The following is a 16,019-nucleotide window of genomic DNA, read 5'->3' as shown; positions in this document are numbered from 1 at the left end:
AGGGTGAGACTGTAATTTGCATCACTTTGAGTACTGTGCTGGAACTGTTCTGTTTGCTATTGTGTGTTTGTGGTTCAATAAAGTATTACCACACTGTTTTACCCTCACCCTGTCTTGTCTGAGTAGTGTTCTGCCCACGGGGAGAGAGTGCCATTCAGTGGTATGAGCCCTGGTCCATGCAGTCTTGTTTAAGACAGCCAGGCCAGCGGACGGGCGCGCCCACTTACCCCCGTATCTCCACAGTTTATATGCATGGCAATTCCTTATCCTTGTCGGCTTTTGTTTATTCCCCTACCTTCACACCCCAGTGCATTCCTCTGTTACATGTGAGTGAATATATTGCATGCCTGGAGTTTGCTGTTAAACCCTGTACGTGTTGCCTTGTTTGTCGGGTTGGTTTACTACAGTGCACAGTAGCGCCCCCTCTTCCCTGGGTGGGGGAGGTGAACAGATGTAGGGCTAACTTAGGAGATAAGGAAAGGGTGGAGGGCCTGGCATCTTCGTCATCTGAAGTATCCCCGGTTGGCTAGGGTGGATACCCAGTTTGTGCCTTGTTACCTGTCAGGATTTTGGGGATGTGTTCACTGAGCAGGGGAGTCAAGAACTCCCTCCCCATCGTCCATTAATCTTGTTCCTGGTGTCAAGCTGCCCAAAAGCAGACGCTATATCTCTGGTCCAGAGAGACAGGCAATGGCCATGAAGGACTACATCACGGAAAGTCTGGCTAAGGGTCATATCAGACCATCCTCATCCTTCATTGCCGCGGGGTTCTTTATTGTAAAATAAAAAGAAAAAAAGTTGGGGGTTACGCCTTTGCCTGAATTTCCGGGAACTCAATACAATCACTGTCCGTGATCCGTATCGGCTCCCTCTCATTCCAGACTTCTTTATCCAGATTGTAGGGGCAAAATGGTTCTCCAAGAAGGACCTCAGGGGGGCGTATAATCTCATCCGCATTAAAGAGGGGGATGAGTGTAAAACAGTGTTCAATACGCCTGAGGGACACTATGAGAATGTGATGATGCCTTTTGGGTTGATAAACGCACCTGCCGTCTTTCAACACTTTATAAATGACATCTTTAGTCACCTTGTAGGCAGATTCATTGTAATCTACCTGGATGACATACTAATTTATTCATCTGACCTTGAGTCACACCAGGTACATGTCAGGGATGTCTTACATGTACTCCGAGACAATAAATTATATGTCAAATCGGAGAAGTGTATGTTCTCAGTTGAGGAGATTCCTTTCCTTGATTGTGTTGTCTTCCACCATTTTTCGCGTGGATCAGGTGAAAGTCTGGGTGGTATTGGAGTGGGATTCTCTAGAGCAGGGGTCCCCAACTCCAGTCCTCAAGGCCCACCAACATGTCATGTTTTCAGGATTTCCTTAGTCTTGCCCAGGTAATAATTGCATCACATGTGCAATGCAAAGGAAATCCTGAAAACATGACCTGTTGGTGGGCCTTGAGGACTGGAGTTGGGGACCTCTGCTCTAGAGGATTTGAAGGCGCTACAAAGATTTTTAAGTTACGCCAACTACATCCGCAAGTTCATAAAAATTTTCTTGGTAGCAGCCAAACCTCTTACCGATATAACTAGGTAGGGGATAGAGTTCTCCAAGAGGTCCAGGCCTGCCAGGGAGGCATTTGATACATTGAAAAGGTGTTTTTCTTCTGCGCCAATTCTTATTCAGCCTGACTTCTCTCTGCCTTTTATCGCTGAGGTCGGAAGTGGGAGTGGCGACTATTGTCGCAGGGTGCGTCTCCTGGTAAATGACAACCATGTACCCATTTTTCTAAAAAACTGCCACCTGCTGAAAAAAATGATGACATTGGTAACAGTGAACTTTTAGCTATCAAATAGACTTTTGAGGACTGCTGTCATTTTTTGGAGGGAGCGGTTCACCCAGTAATGGTAATAATGGATCATAAGAATCTGGTATACTTGGAATGAGCGAAACATTTAACACCTCGACAGGCAAGATGGGCATTATTCTTTACCAGATTTTACCTTTTTGTCACTTATAGGCTGGGGAACAAAAACTTTAAAGGGAACCTGTCACCCCGTTTTTTGAGATTGAGCTATAAATACTGTTAAATAGGGCCTGCGCTGTGTGTTCCTATAGTGTATGTAGTGTACCCCGATTCCCCATGTATGCTGAGAAATAACTTACCAAAGTCGCCGTTTTCGCCTGTCAATCAGGCTGGTCAGGTCGGGAGGGCGTGGTGACATCGCTGGTTCTTCCTCAGCTTTACGTTGGTGGCGTAGTGGCGTAGTGGTGAAGACACAGCGCGCGATCTGCGCTGTAATCCCTTGCATCGGTGGGGGCGGCCATCTTCCTGGGGCCGCGCGTGTGCAGATCGAGTGCTCTGCTGCACGGGGCTTCAGGAAAATGGCCGCGGGATGCCGCGCGTGCGCATTAGAGATCGCGGCGGCCATTTTCCCAAAGCCGAGTTTGCATCTCGGCTTTGGGAAAATGGCCGCCGCGATCTCTAATGCGCACGCGCGGCATCCCGCGGCCATTTTCCTGAAGCCCCGTGCAGCAGAGCACTCGATCTGCGCACGCGCGGCCCCAGGAAGATGGCCGCCCCCACCGATGCAAGGGATTACAGCGCAGATCGCGCGCTGTGTCTTCACCACTACGCCACCAACGTAAAGCTGAGGAAGAACCAGCGATGTCACCACGCCCTCCCGACCTGACCAGCCTGATTGACAGGCGAAAACGGCGACTTTGGTAAGTTATTTCTCAGCATACATAGGGAATCGGGGTACACTACATACACTATAGGAACACACAGCGCAGGCCCTATTTAACAGTATTTATAGCTCAATCTCAAAAAACGGGGGTGACAGGTTCCCTTTAAGGCCTTATCCCTTTGCTTTCCAGGGGGAGGAAATACAGTTAGGCTATGTGCACACTTTGCAGATTCCACTGCGGATTTTTCCGCAGCGGAATTGCAAAATCCGCAGTGAAAACCCATCGCGGTTTTTACTGCGGATTTATCGCGGTTTTTACTGCGTTTTCTTCTGCGGATTTTCAACTGCAGTTTTCTATTGGAGCAGCTGAAAATCCGCAGAAAAGAAGTGACATGCTGCGGAATGTAATCCGCAGCGTTTCCGCGCGGATTTTTCTGCAGCATGTGCACAGCGTTTTTTGTTTCCCATAGGTTTACATTGAAATGTAAACTCATGGGAAACTGCTGCGGATCCGCAGCGGTCAAATCCGCTGCGGATCCGCAGCAAAATCCGCAAAGTGTGAATATAGCCTAAGTGTGAACCGGTACAGAGTCTTCAAAAAGGGGAGGTTACGGCTAAAGGTGAGCAAATTTCTTAGGGTCCCTGCTTATTTGGCAAGCTATAGCACTTACTGAATAAGTTGCAGCGAGAACCAGGATACATGGAGTGTGCCGGCTGATCAGCTGTTCGGCACCTCAGCTGCATGTGTCGCGGCTGTGTCACTGTCACAGCACATGCATGGACAGCCCAACACACAGGCTGTGAAACAGCCATGACACATGCAGCTGCGGCGTCAAACAGCTGATCAGCTGGCACGCTCCATGTATCCGGGTTCCCACTGCAGCTTATTCGGTAAGAGCTATAGCTTACTGGATAAACAGGGACCCGAAGAAATTCCCTCAACTCTAGTTATGGCGTCTATATGCTCTGATCGGGATTGAGAGGTTGTTGACGCTCAGGGGGACACCCCTGCTGCCTGTCCACTTGGTAAACTGTTTGTTCCGGTAAATCTCAGTCTTAAGAGTCCTCAGCGAACATCACAATTCAGTGCTGGCAGGACATCCTGGTAATAAAACCACTGCTGATCTGCTTACTCTGCGTTTTTGGTGGCCAGGTGCTCATAAGGATATCCAGGAGTTCTGCGCACGTTCTAAGACCTCTCATACTCATCCTTCCGGGGGCTTTTCGATCTTTGGAGATTCCCAGCAGACTTTTGACTCACTTGTCGTTCGATTTTATCACAGATCTACCCATGTCAGTGGGGAATACTGTAATTCTGGTGGCGGTAGATTTAGTAAAATGTCTCATTTTATCGCTTTGCCAGCTTTATCAAACACCAAATCCTTGGCACAAGTTTTCGTCAGGGAAATAATTAGATTCATGGGATCTCAACCGATATTGTTTCTGATCAGGGGGTGCAGTTTGTCTCTAAATTTTGTAAGGCATTTTGCACCCGTCTGGGGATCTGTCATTTTCTTCCACTTTTCACCCAGTCTAATGGGCAGACTGAACGGGTTAACCAGAATCTAGAGATGTATCTCAGTTGTTTTGTTTCTGAAAACCAGGAAGACTGGGTTTCTATTTACCATTAGCCGAATTCGCGATAAATAATCGTTGTCAGGAGTCAACCGGTAAGTCCCCATTTTTTGGATCATATGGGTTCCAGCCTCAGTTTAGTTCTTTTAATGGTAATAGCCCTTCTAGATTACCGGAGGAGGAACGGTTTTCATCTTCCGTTTCTACCCTATGGCAGAGGGTTACGAATAATTTGAGGAAGATAGGATCCAAATATAAGGGTGTGGTTGACAGACGTTTGATGGGTCTAGACCTGTGTGTTGGTGACTTGAGATGTGGTTGTCCTCTAGGAACATTAAGCTGAAAGTTCCGTCTTGGAAACTGGGTCCCAGGTTTATCAGTCCTTATAAGATCATAGCCATCGTCAATCCCGTAGAATTTCACCTTGCCTTACCACCGCCTTCCTTTAGGATCCATAATGTATTTCATCGGTCTCTCCTCCAAAACTACATGGCATCTTCTGTACCCTAACCTCTACCACCATCTCAATGGTAATTTAGAGCTTCAGATTGCGAAATTTTTGGACTCTCGTGTTTTTTGTCGATCGCTTCATTATCTGGTACATTGGAAGGGATACGGTCCTGAGGAGAGGATGTGGGTACCAGCATCTGATGTTCATGCGGCCAGACTGGTCCAGGCTTTATACGTGGCACACCCTGATAAGCCTGGTCCTGAGGTTCCGAAGGTCCCTCGTAAAAGAGGAGGTACTGTCACAGGTTACCGCGACAGTGTGGAGCCAGAAGACCGCAGCATCGGATTGCTCCTACTCCGGCACTGAGAAGAAGCACTTCCTCATTTTAAATGTGTTTATTTCTTCTGGGAGAACAGGTGTTAATCATCCATGTTGTAGAGCCCTGTGCTCACAGCTGTGCTCGGCTAGCCACTCCTTTTCTCTTTTTAACCTGAGCTGTTACCTCATCAGAGCTAGCATTTGCTCCATGGCTATCGGTGGGAGAGGAGTACATATAAGGGGAGTTATTAGTGACCGTTTATTGGTTTGTATGCGAGGTAATTCCTTAGCCCTGTTTTTTTTTAGTCCCCTACCTTCACACCCCAATGCATTTTTCTGTTACATGTGAGTGAATATTTTGCATGCCTAGATTTTTCTGTTAATCATTGCCCGTGTTACCTTGTTTATCGGGTTGGTCTACTACAGTGCACAGTAGCTTCCCCTCTTCCCTGGATGTGGGAGGTGAACAGACGGAGGGCTGACTTAGGAGATAAAGTAAGGGCGGAAACCACAGAATCTTCGCCAATTGAATTATCCCTGGGAGCAGTGCAAGCTAGGGCGCTCCCTAGTGTTAGAAATAGGGAAGGGGCCCCTGGTCCCGGGTCACCCAAGAGCTGAGCACAACAATGGCAGATTTGCAATTTTCACTCAGCATCATCCACTGATGCTTATTTCTGGAATACACACAGAGTCAAAATCATCCCTACAACTAGATAAATTCCTGTAGGGCTGTAATTTCCAAAATGGGATCACTTGAGAGTGGATTCTGCTCTTCTGGCACTTAGGGGATCTGTATATTAAGGCAAAACGGTTACCGACAAATGCAGAGATAAATGTAATAGGGGAACATTCAGTTAACAGGAGACATAGGTGTTTAAATGAAATAGACAAGAGATAATCTAATTATTGATTTATAATTTTCACAAAGATTTGTGAGCCCCATTGTGAACAATGAGGATTAAAGCTGCACATGGCAAGTAATATATATTATATGGTGAACCCTAGAAAGAACTTCTCTAAATTACTGGAAAATTCGTTTTCCAGATCTGTATATTCAGCCCACAAACTATTCTACGATAATTTGTTCTCCCAAGTGTCATGTAGTGCTCCTTCCCTCCCAAGTCTCACTATGTGGCTAAGCAGTACTGTATAGACACATATGGGGTATTGCCAAGTTCAGCAGAAATTAGGTGACAAATGTTCTTGCCAGTTATACCCATTTCCCCATGTGTAAATTTAAACTCTGGGGCTAAAACAATTTTTCTGGTAAAAATGTGTTTTTTCCTCACTTCTCAATAGTATAAGATTCTGTGTCACACCTGTGGTGTCAATATGATCACTGCACCACTAGATGAATTATATGAGGTGTAGTTTGTAAAATGGGGTCACTTATTGTAGGGGGGAAGGTGTTCTGCTGTTTTGGCACCTCAGGGGCTCTTCCAGTGGGGTCATGACACCTGCAAACCATAACAGACGAATCTGCACTGTGCCTGAAGAGTATTTCCCAACTACATATAGGGTATTGGCGCATTCAAACTGTTAGGTATATTTTTTCCTAATAGCCCTTAGAAAAATTAAAACTTGGGGCTAAAAATATTTTGGTATTAAAAATGTAATTTTTTCTTCACTGTCCAATGGTATAAAAGTCTGTAAGGCACAAGAGGTGTCAATATGACCATTGCAGCCCTTGATGAATTCATTGAGAGGTAGAGTTTGTAAAATGGGATCATTTTTGCGGGTTCTACTGTTCTGGCACCTTACGGTCTCTGCACCCTCAAACCATTCCAACAAAATCTGCACACCAAGATGATGCTCCTTCAATTTGGAGCTTTCCACTGTGCCTCAAAAGTAGTTTTTGACCACATATGGGGTATTGGCGTACTATTTAAGCAATTTCTCCTATTGTTTCTTTTGAAAATTAAAAAACTGGGGCTAAGGCAACATTTTAGTGGAAAGAAAAATGGTAATTTTCTTTTGACTCACCCCAAAATTGTAAAATTCTTTGAATTGCCTGAGGGTTAAAAATGCTAACTACACTCTTAAATGATTTCCTCAAGAGATGGTGGTGTCTGCTGATTTGGCATGTTAGGGGCTCTTCAAATGTGACAGGGCATCCACATCTATTCCAGACAAAATTGTGCTCCAGAATTCAATTGGCGCTCCTTCCCTTCCAAGTCCTGCCGTATGCCTAAACAGTAGTTTTACACCACATTCAAGGTACTTAAAGGGAACCTGTCACCCCGAAAATCACGGGTGAGGTAAGCCCACCGGCATCAGGGGCTTATCTACAGCATTCTGTAATTCTGTAGATAAGCCCCCGATGTTACCTGAAAGAGGAGAAAAAGACGTTAGATTATACTCACCCAGGGGCGTTCTCGGTGTGGTCCGGTCCGTTGGGCGTCTCAGGTCCGCTCCGCCGCCTCCTATCTTCATTCCATGATGTCCTCTTCTGGTCTTCACGCTGCGGCTCCGGAGCAGGCGTACTTTGTCTGCCCTGTTGAGGGCAGAGCAAAGTACTGCAGTGCGCAGGCGCCGGGCCTCTCTGACCTTTCTGGCGCCTGCGCACTGCAGTTCTTTGTTCTGCCCTCAACAGGGCAGACAAAGTACGCCTGGGCCGGAGCCGTGGCTGAAGATCAGAAGAGGACGTCTTGGAATGAAGATGGGAGGCGCCGCAGCGGACCAGAGACACCCATCCGACCGGACCAGCAACGGGACCGCCCCTAGGTGAGTATAATCTAACGTCTTTTTCTCCTCTTTCAGGTAACATCGGGGGCTTATCTACAGCATTACAGAATGCTGTAGATAAGCCCCTGATGCCGGTGGGCTTACCTCACCCGCGATTTTGGGGGTGACAGGTTCCCTTTAAGAGAAATTGCATAACATATATTGGGGTCCATTTTCTCCCGTTACCCTTGTGAAAAGGAAAAATCTGTGGCTAAAGCTACTTTTCTGCAGGAAAAATGTTTTTTTTTTTATTTTTTGTCATTTTCACAGCTCAATAAAATTATTATAAAATTATGTGAAGCACCTGTGGGTTTCAAGGTGCTCAACTCAGATATAGATACTTTCCTTGAAAGTGTGTAGTTTCCAGCCAATTTTGTGCTCCAAAAGTCAAATGGTGCTCTTTCCCTACCGAGCCCTGCACAGAAATTTTCCACAACACATGGGGTATCTATATACTCAGGAAAAACTGCAGAATAAATTGTATGTTCCATTTTCTCCTGTTCCCCTTTTGAAAATGAATAACTTGAGGCTAAAGCATTATTTTTGTGAGAAAAAGGTAAAGTTTTAATTTCCTCCTTCCACATTGCTTTAACCCCTTCATGACCTTGGGATTTTTCATTTTTCCGTGTTCGTTTTTCACTCCCCTCCTTCCCAGAGCCATAACTTTTTTATTTTTCCGTCAATTTGGCCATGTGAGGGCTTATTTTTTGCGGAACGAGTGGTACTTTTGAACGACATCATTGGTTTTAGCATGTCGTGTACTAGAAAACAGGAAAAAAATTCCAAGTGCGGTGAAATTGCAAAGAAAGTGCAGTCCCACACTTGTTTTTTGTTTGGCTTTTTTGCTAGGTTCACTAAATGCTAAAACTGACCTGCCATTATGATTCTCCAGGTCATTACAAGTTCATAGACACCTAAACATGACTAGGTTATTTTTTATCTAAGTGGTGAAAAAAAATTCCAAACTATGCTAAAAAAAAAAAAAAAAAATTGCGGCATTTGAGAATTTTTATTGAAGACTCGCAGATACACACATGCACCTTTGTTAAACCAACTGACACCAACAGCTATATTCCTCTTGATAGCTGCCATCTTCTAGGTTGGCTGCTCAACATTCCAGGGAGCCAGTTCACCAGGATTCACCGAAATTGTTCCAGACCCCAGGACTTTGAGGCAGAATCGCAAATTTTAATGAATAAATTCCTGGAAAAAGGATATGAAATAATAATGCTGGAGGAATCCAAACTCAAGGCCGCCAGTAAACCTAGACAGGAACTTATTAATCCAGCCCAAAAAAACAAAGCAACTCTGGAATCTATCCCTATTATTACTAAATACAACTCAAATTCACATCTCTTTCGCAAAATAGTCAGTAGACACTGGCACATTTTAAAAAACGACAAAATATTGGGAGAAAGTATTGGCAACCATCCACGCTTTGTCTTCAAGAAAGGCCAAAATCTGGTTAACATGATTGCCCCCACAGTACAGAAAAAAATCCCCCTGGTACAGACCTCTCACACACACACGAAATTAAAAGGTTTTTTTCCATGCCATAAATGTAATGCATGTAAAGAAAAAATAACATAAAAATCCATGGATATTAAAAAAGGTGATAGGACATTTCTAATCAGGGACTGTATCACATGTTCTACTACTGGGGTAATTTACATTATAGAATGTCCATGTGGCAAATTCTATGTGGGGAGAACAAAACGACCCTTAAAAATCAGGATGAATGAGCACATCCGCAATATTAAAAATAAATTTATGGGTCATCCTCTGTCCCAACATTTTGCAGAATTACATGGCGAAAGAGTATATGGGACGAAAATAACAGGGAATAGCTGTGGTGAACCACCATTGGAGAGGGGGCGACTTTATCAAGGCAATGTCATGTGCAGAGACTAAATGGATTTTCCTCCTAGATAGTATTGCACCGAGAGGATTAAATATTGGTGCAGAACTTTTTGGTTTTCAATAAACTGGCTCATAAGATAAGCAGCTATATAAGGACTGTGAGTACGGTGCAGGGACGAACCCTGAGGAAGGAGACAGGCGTCACCGAAACGCGTCGGTAGTTTGGCCCTAGCTGCACCTTGTACCCACTCATTCACCGGGGCATTCGGTCACTTGACACACTACGTCACCCAGGTCCTGCGCACCGTTTGTTCTTACCGCCGCTATCACACGCGGCGTCTGTTCTGCAGGATCCTGTCTCCACCCGGAGACCAGTTGGAGGTGGCTTGCCGCCGGCCGGGGCAGCCACCCGCTTATAGCATCTTCATCAGACGGACATCTCTCTCGCAGGAGGAACGCTCACACTCAGCAGCCAGCAACGGAGGTAGGAACAATCTCTAAGCGTTGCCATACAACTTTTTTTCTCTGTGAAGCAAACACACCGCTATTATATCGGCGTTGATTTGGACACTAGATTATTTTTATTCTTCTAAATTGGGGTATTTTGGCTCTATAAGATTTTATTTCTCCCTACTGTTGCCGCTATCTCTCCAGTGCATACCGATATATGCACTCTGTGCATATATTTATATATTCTATTTTGTGCACACCCCTGACAAACCTTTGGTGGAAGTTTGTTGGTATTGCAGCAGGGGCTGTTTATAGCGTGGGACACTTTGCGCCACCATTTTAACATATTTTATATTTTCCGATACTCGTAGCGTCTCCATTTTTCATGATCTGGGGTTGGTTGAAGGCTTATTTTTTGCACGCCGAGATGACGTTTTTAATGACAGCATTTTGGTGCAGATACGTTCTTTTGATCGCCCGTTATTGCATTTTAAAAATGTAATTCTGGCGTTTCAAATTTTTTTCTCGCTACGCTGTGTAGCGATCAGGTTAATGCTTTTTTTTAATTGATCGGGCGATTCTGAACGCGGCGATACCAAATATGTGTAGATTTGATTTATTTTGTTTGGGGCGAAAGGGGGGTGATTTAAACTTTTATATTTTTTTTTTTTTTTTTTACTTTTGCCATGCTTCAATAGCCTGCACAGCATGATCGGCTCTGCTACACAGCAGCGATCTGCTGTTCGCTGCTATGTAGTAGAAAATCAGGTGTGCTGTGAGCGCCGACCACAGGGTGGCGCTCACAGCTGCCGGGGATCAGTAACCATAGAGGTCTCAAGGACCTCTATGGTTACAATACTGAAGCATCGCCGACCTCCGATCATGTGACGGGGGTCGGCGATGCCGTCATTTCCGTCCGCCCGGCCGGATGCGGTAGTTAAATGCCGCTGTCTGCGTTTAACAGCGGCATTTAACTAGTTAATAGGCGCGGCCAGATCGCGATTCTGCCCGCGCCTATTACGGGCACATGTCAGCTGTTTAAAACAGCTGACATGTCCCGGCTTTGATGCGGGCTCACCGCCGGAGCCCGCATGAAAGCGGGGCTTCTGACCTCGGACGTACTATCCCATCCGAGGTCAGAAAGGGGTTAATTCTGGTGAAGCCCATGATGAAGGGTAAAAAAAAAACCTTCTTAAATATGGTTTTGAGTATTTCTAGGGTTGCAGTTTTTAAAATGGTGTCACTTTTGGGAATTTTCTGTCACACACGGCCCTCAAAGTCACTTTAAAAGGGACTTGGTCCCTAAAAAAAAATTGGTTTTGTAAATTATGTTGGAAAAGTGAGAAATTGCGATAAACTTTTAACTCTTCTAACTTCCTATCAAAGAAAAATGGTTTAAAAACGATGTTGATGTCAAGTAGACATGTGGGAAATGTTATTTATCTATTTTTTGTGGTATAACTACCTGGTTGTAGGGCTTAAAAAATTACCACTAACATAAAATACAATATGTCATGAAAAAAAAAGTCTCAGAATCAGTGGGATCTGTTGATGCGTTCCAGAGTTATTACCACAAAGTGACACGTCAAAATTGAACAAAAATTGGCATGGTCAGGAAGGTGAAAACATGCTGAGGGTGAAGGAGTTAGAGACAAATGTGAAAAAAAAGAGACCTCTGATTAAAAATGATACATTTATTTACTATTTTTCAAATAAAAAAAGAATTATTTTATATAGTCCTTACAGATACTATATAGAATTTATTCACCTTTATATAGAATGCCATAAAAGCACTCTTTTTGGGAGAACTGTGCATGCAAAGGCAACTCTGCACACCCATGAATGTACACTTTTCCCACACTCATCTGACACATTCTTCTATGTGCAGAGCAAAGGCACATGATGCATGCATGTATCTCCCCTTCACACTAGTGCTCACAAACATAGCACAATTATTGCACAATCATTTGTCTTCATCTGTAGAAGCAATTTTGCTTAAGAGTTGCTTGTTCCCGAAAAGTGACTCTAAACCAACTGTCATTTTTTAAAAACTGGCCCGTCTGCTATCCAAGTTGAAATATCTGGAATCTGGTCATCTAGTTGGCTTTTAATACACATATATTAACAATGACAAAATGCCACAAAAGGGGTAAATAAAATGTGACACTCTCGTAAATGTGAATTGTACCCTAAGAAAAGGGAAGGTAAGCACTTTAATTTTACACACCTGCCAAGAAGCTGGAGTACCTTAATGGTTTACATATTTACTGCTGGTGTGGGGAATTCTAAGGGTTACTTTGGAGTGTATTAATGCTATCATACATTCACATGAACAGAACTGGCAGCAAGAAAGCAAGCTTTAGCATCTTTCATGAAGATATAATGAATGTAAAATTTTCCGTGCATAAGAGACAGTACCTTTCTGGACACGACTAATGTACACAGAAGGAGTCTGATATTTCTTATACCTCAGTGCTTGACATAAAACAGACTTCGGTCTGTTAACACATGATTATTGACATAACAAGAACATAAGACCTATCACCATGTATATAAAAAAAATAAAAATAAAATAAACTATTTAGGGCACCAAATATACAGAAATCCAAAGATCTTTGGTTCGAATTATAAAATACAAAGTAATATATAAAGATGTGGCAAAAAAGGCAAATGAGCGCGCTAGCAACTGAAGAATAATAGAATAAATAGGTCTGAAATCAAAGAATAAATGCAAACAGTTGGGAGGGAAGGAAGGAGGAATATAACATGACTATTGCCTATGTGTCAATTGTTTCAGTCCAGTTACACATGGATTACTCCGTTTTAGGCAGGAAAGGCTGGTTTTCCTCAGGCTGGGGTCCAGGATCACTCAAGCATCTTTGCAAGCGTTGGGCGTTAGGGTTGTCACTAGGCTCAAACACATCATCCGCCCCAGGTGAAGGGGGCTCTCGGGCTACCATGGTGATTCCACCTTCATCATCAGCCTCCTCTTGGGTCTCATCAATAATATCCACGGACTCTGGAGAAGCTGGGTCAATGGTGATGACTGGAAGATTCTCAGAATCTGACTTTGGCTCATAAGCAATAGGATCTGCGTAGAAGAAAAACAAGTAGCAAAATGTATGGCAATTTTCAGTCATAATACAATGCAAGTAAAATGTATGTTCATATATTGCTTCTGATGCAGCTTTTACCTCCGTATCTGTAAGCCAAAGCCAGGAGTGGAACAATCGCAGGAAAAGTACAACATAAATGCATCACCACTTCTGTATTTATCACCCACTCCTGGTTTTGACTTACACATACTGATATAAAAGCTCACAAAATATTTAACGTGTGCACATAGACTAAAACAAGATTACCATTAATTCTATCATCACATTTTTTTAACATGCGTTTTTAACGTACCATATTTTCTGGTGTATAAGATGACTGGGCATAAAAGACGACATCCAACTTTTCCATATAAAATATGGCGTTTAGGATATACTCGCTGTATAAGGGTATGTGCACACGGTGCGGAAAACACGGCGGGTCCGCAGCAGTTTACCATGAGTTTACAGTTCAATGTAAACCTATGGGAAACAATAATCGCTGTGCATATGCTGCGGAAAAAAACGCGCGGAAACGCAGCGGTTTACATTCAGCAGCATGCCACTTCTTTCTGCGGATTCCGCAGCGGTTTTACAGCTGCTCCAATAGAAAACCGCAGTTGTAAAACCGCGGTAAATCCGCAGCGGTTTTGCACTGCGGATTTATCAAATCCGCTGAGGAAAAATCCGCAGTGGACCAGAATGCGTGTGCACATAGCCTAAGACGGGGGTCATCTTATACGCCCAGTCGTCTTATACGGCATGTGCGGTCCAGATGGTTCCCAGAGGAGACTCTCCTTCAGGCCCTGGGATCCATATTGATGTAAAAAAAAAAGAATAAAAATAAAAAATATGGATATACTTACCCTCCGACGGCCCCCCGGCTCTCAGCGGTGCAGGCGGCGGCCTCCGTTCCTAAGGATGCATTGCGCGAAGGACCTGAGATGACGTCGCGGTACATACATACAGTATGTTTGGAAAATGTGCCAAAGGTTTGACACACTTTCTTAGATTATTGCTTTGATTTGATGCATTTTTGTTATTTTTTGCAGCAGAAATTAGCCAAAAAAAAAAATGTAAAACATCTTATTGCTAAATCTTCCATTATGATTAAAAACACATTAAAAACCACGATGAAAAAAGGCATATAAAAAAAACGTAACATACTCTAGGAATTTTCCACTACAGCACAAGGTGCACTAGTAAATCAGTTTATACACAACAAAATAACATTTAGGGAACAATTTGCATCCTAGATTCTAATAACCGACTATAATGGAATAAAATGTTTGTCCAATTTTGGTTTGTGGACATTGCTTTGATATGGTATATTTTGTTGGTATGTGAAAAACATGAGAAAAAGGGAACCAGAATTTAGTGTCCAACTTCCCCAATCAGTGCCGGCTACAGGTTTTTGTGGGCTCTGGGTCGAAAGTCTTAGTGGGCCCGCTTTAACACATACCATAATGCATGATAAACACAGTTAAAAAATATAGGTATAGTACAATGCCAAATAGCTCACTTATTCTTACATTACATAAGTGATATCTATTGTAAATTCTACAATAGCTCAAAAAACGGTGAATCCTCACAGCACACAATGACTGCAGACTTATTTTAAACTGTACAGTATAGTCCTTCATACAGAATTATGGGCACCACATAGTGCTTCATACAGAATTATGGGCACAACATAGTCCTCCAAACCAAATTATGAGCACCACATAGTCCAGAATTATTGGCCCAACAGTTCTTCAAATAGAATTATGGGCACGGCAGTCCTACAAACAGAATTATGGGAACCACAGTCGGCCAAACACAAAATATGGGCACCACATAGTCCTCCATACAAAATTATGGGGCCCACATATTGATCCATGCAGTATATTGGCACCATATAATGCTCCATACAGTATGATAGGGCCCACATGTTGCTCAATACAGAACAATGGCCCCACATAGTCCTCCATACAAAATTATGGGCCCCACATATTGCTCCATGCAGTATATTGGCACCATATAATGCTCCATACAGTATGATAGGACCCACATGTTGCTCAATACAGAACAAAGGCCCCATATAGTGCTCCATACAGTATAATGAACCCCATAAATTGTTCCATCCAGTATAATGGGCCCCATGTAATGCTCCATCCAGTATAATGGGCCCCATGTAATGCTCCATCCAGTATAATGGGCCCCATGTAATGCTCCATCCAGTATAATGGGCCCCATATAATGCTCCATACAGGATAATGAGCCCCATAAAATGCTCCATCCAGTATAATGGGCCCTATATATTGCTCCATCCAGAATAATGGCCCCCATATATTGCTCCATACAGTATAATGTGGCCCACATATAATGCTCCATACAGTATATAATGGCCCACATATAATGCTCCATCCAGTATAATGGGCCCTATATAATGCTCCATACAGTATAATGGGCTCCATATAATGCTCCATACAGGATAATGGGCCCCATAAAATGCTCCATCCAGTATAATGGGCTCTATATATTGCTCCATCCAGAATAATGGGCCCCATATATTGCTCCATACAGTATATAATGGGCCCCATATAATGCTGCATACTTAAAAAAAATTCAAATACTTTTTAATTCACTGCAGGTCCAGTCTCCTCAGCGTCTTCTGACATTCTGCACTGCTTGAGAGAGGGCACGCTGTAGTGACATTATTGTGCCCTCTGCCCGAGACATCAGTGTCAGAAAACACTGGAGATGTAAGGAATGAGGAAAGGCGAGTACTTGAGGGATTGGGTGGGGGGTGTCAGCGCTGGCACCAGGTTCCCTAGACTCACGGGCCCCATAACGTGCCAGTGTCCCCG

The 16,019-nt window shown here is 43.6% G+C and overlaps 1 protein-coding gene and 1 long non-coding RNA gene across 2 annotated transcripts in view; one reads left to right on the top strand and one right to left on the bottom strand.

Annotated features, from left to right (window-relative positions):
• LOC138669893 (uncharacterized) overlaps window positions 1-16,019 on the top strand; it is an 88,634-nt gene that overhangs the window by 24,909 nt on the left and 47,706 nt on the right. The gene's annotated exons all lie outside the window — the stretch shown is intronic.
• Window positions 11,758-16,019, bottom strand: part of SLC9A1 (solute carrier family 9 member A1) — a 113,102-nt gene continuing 108,840 nt past the window's right edge. The window contains exon 12 of the mRNA XM_069756736.1: window positions 11,758-13,169. Coding sequence (XP_069612837.1) covers window positions 12,892-13,169 — 278 coding nt within the window. The 3' untranslated portion in view covers window positions 11,758-12,891. The remainder of the gene's footprint in view (window positions 13,170-16,019) is intronic.

Source organism: Ranitomeya imitator, chromosome 3 (assembly GCF_032444005.1).
Source record: "Ranitomeya imitator isolate aRanImi1 chromosome 3, aRanImi1.pri, whole genome shotgun sequence".
Lineage (NCBI taxonomy): Eukaryota > Metazoa > Chordata > Amphibia > Anura > Dendrobatidae > Ranitomeya > Ranitomeya imitator.
Note: the sequence above shows the minus strand (reverse complement) of the source record. Positions and strands in the feature narration are given on the sequence as shown.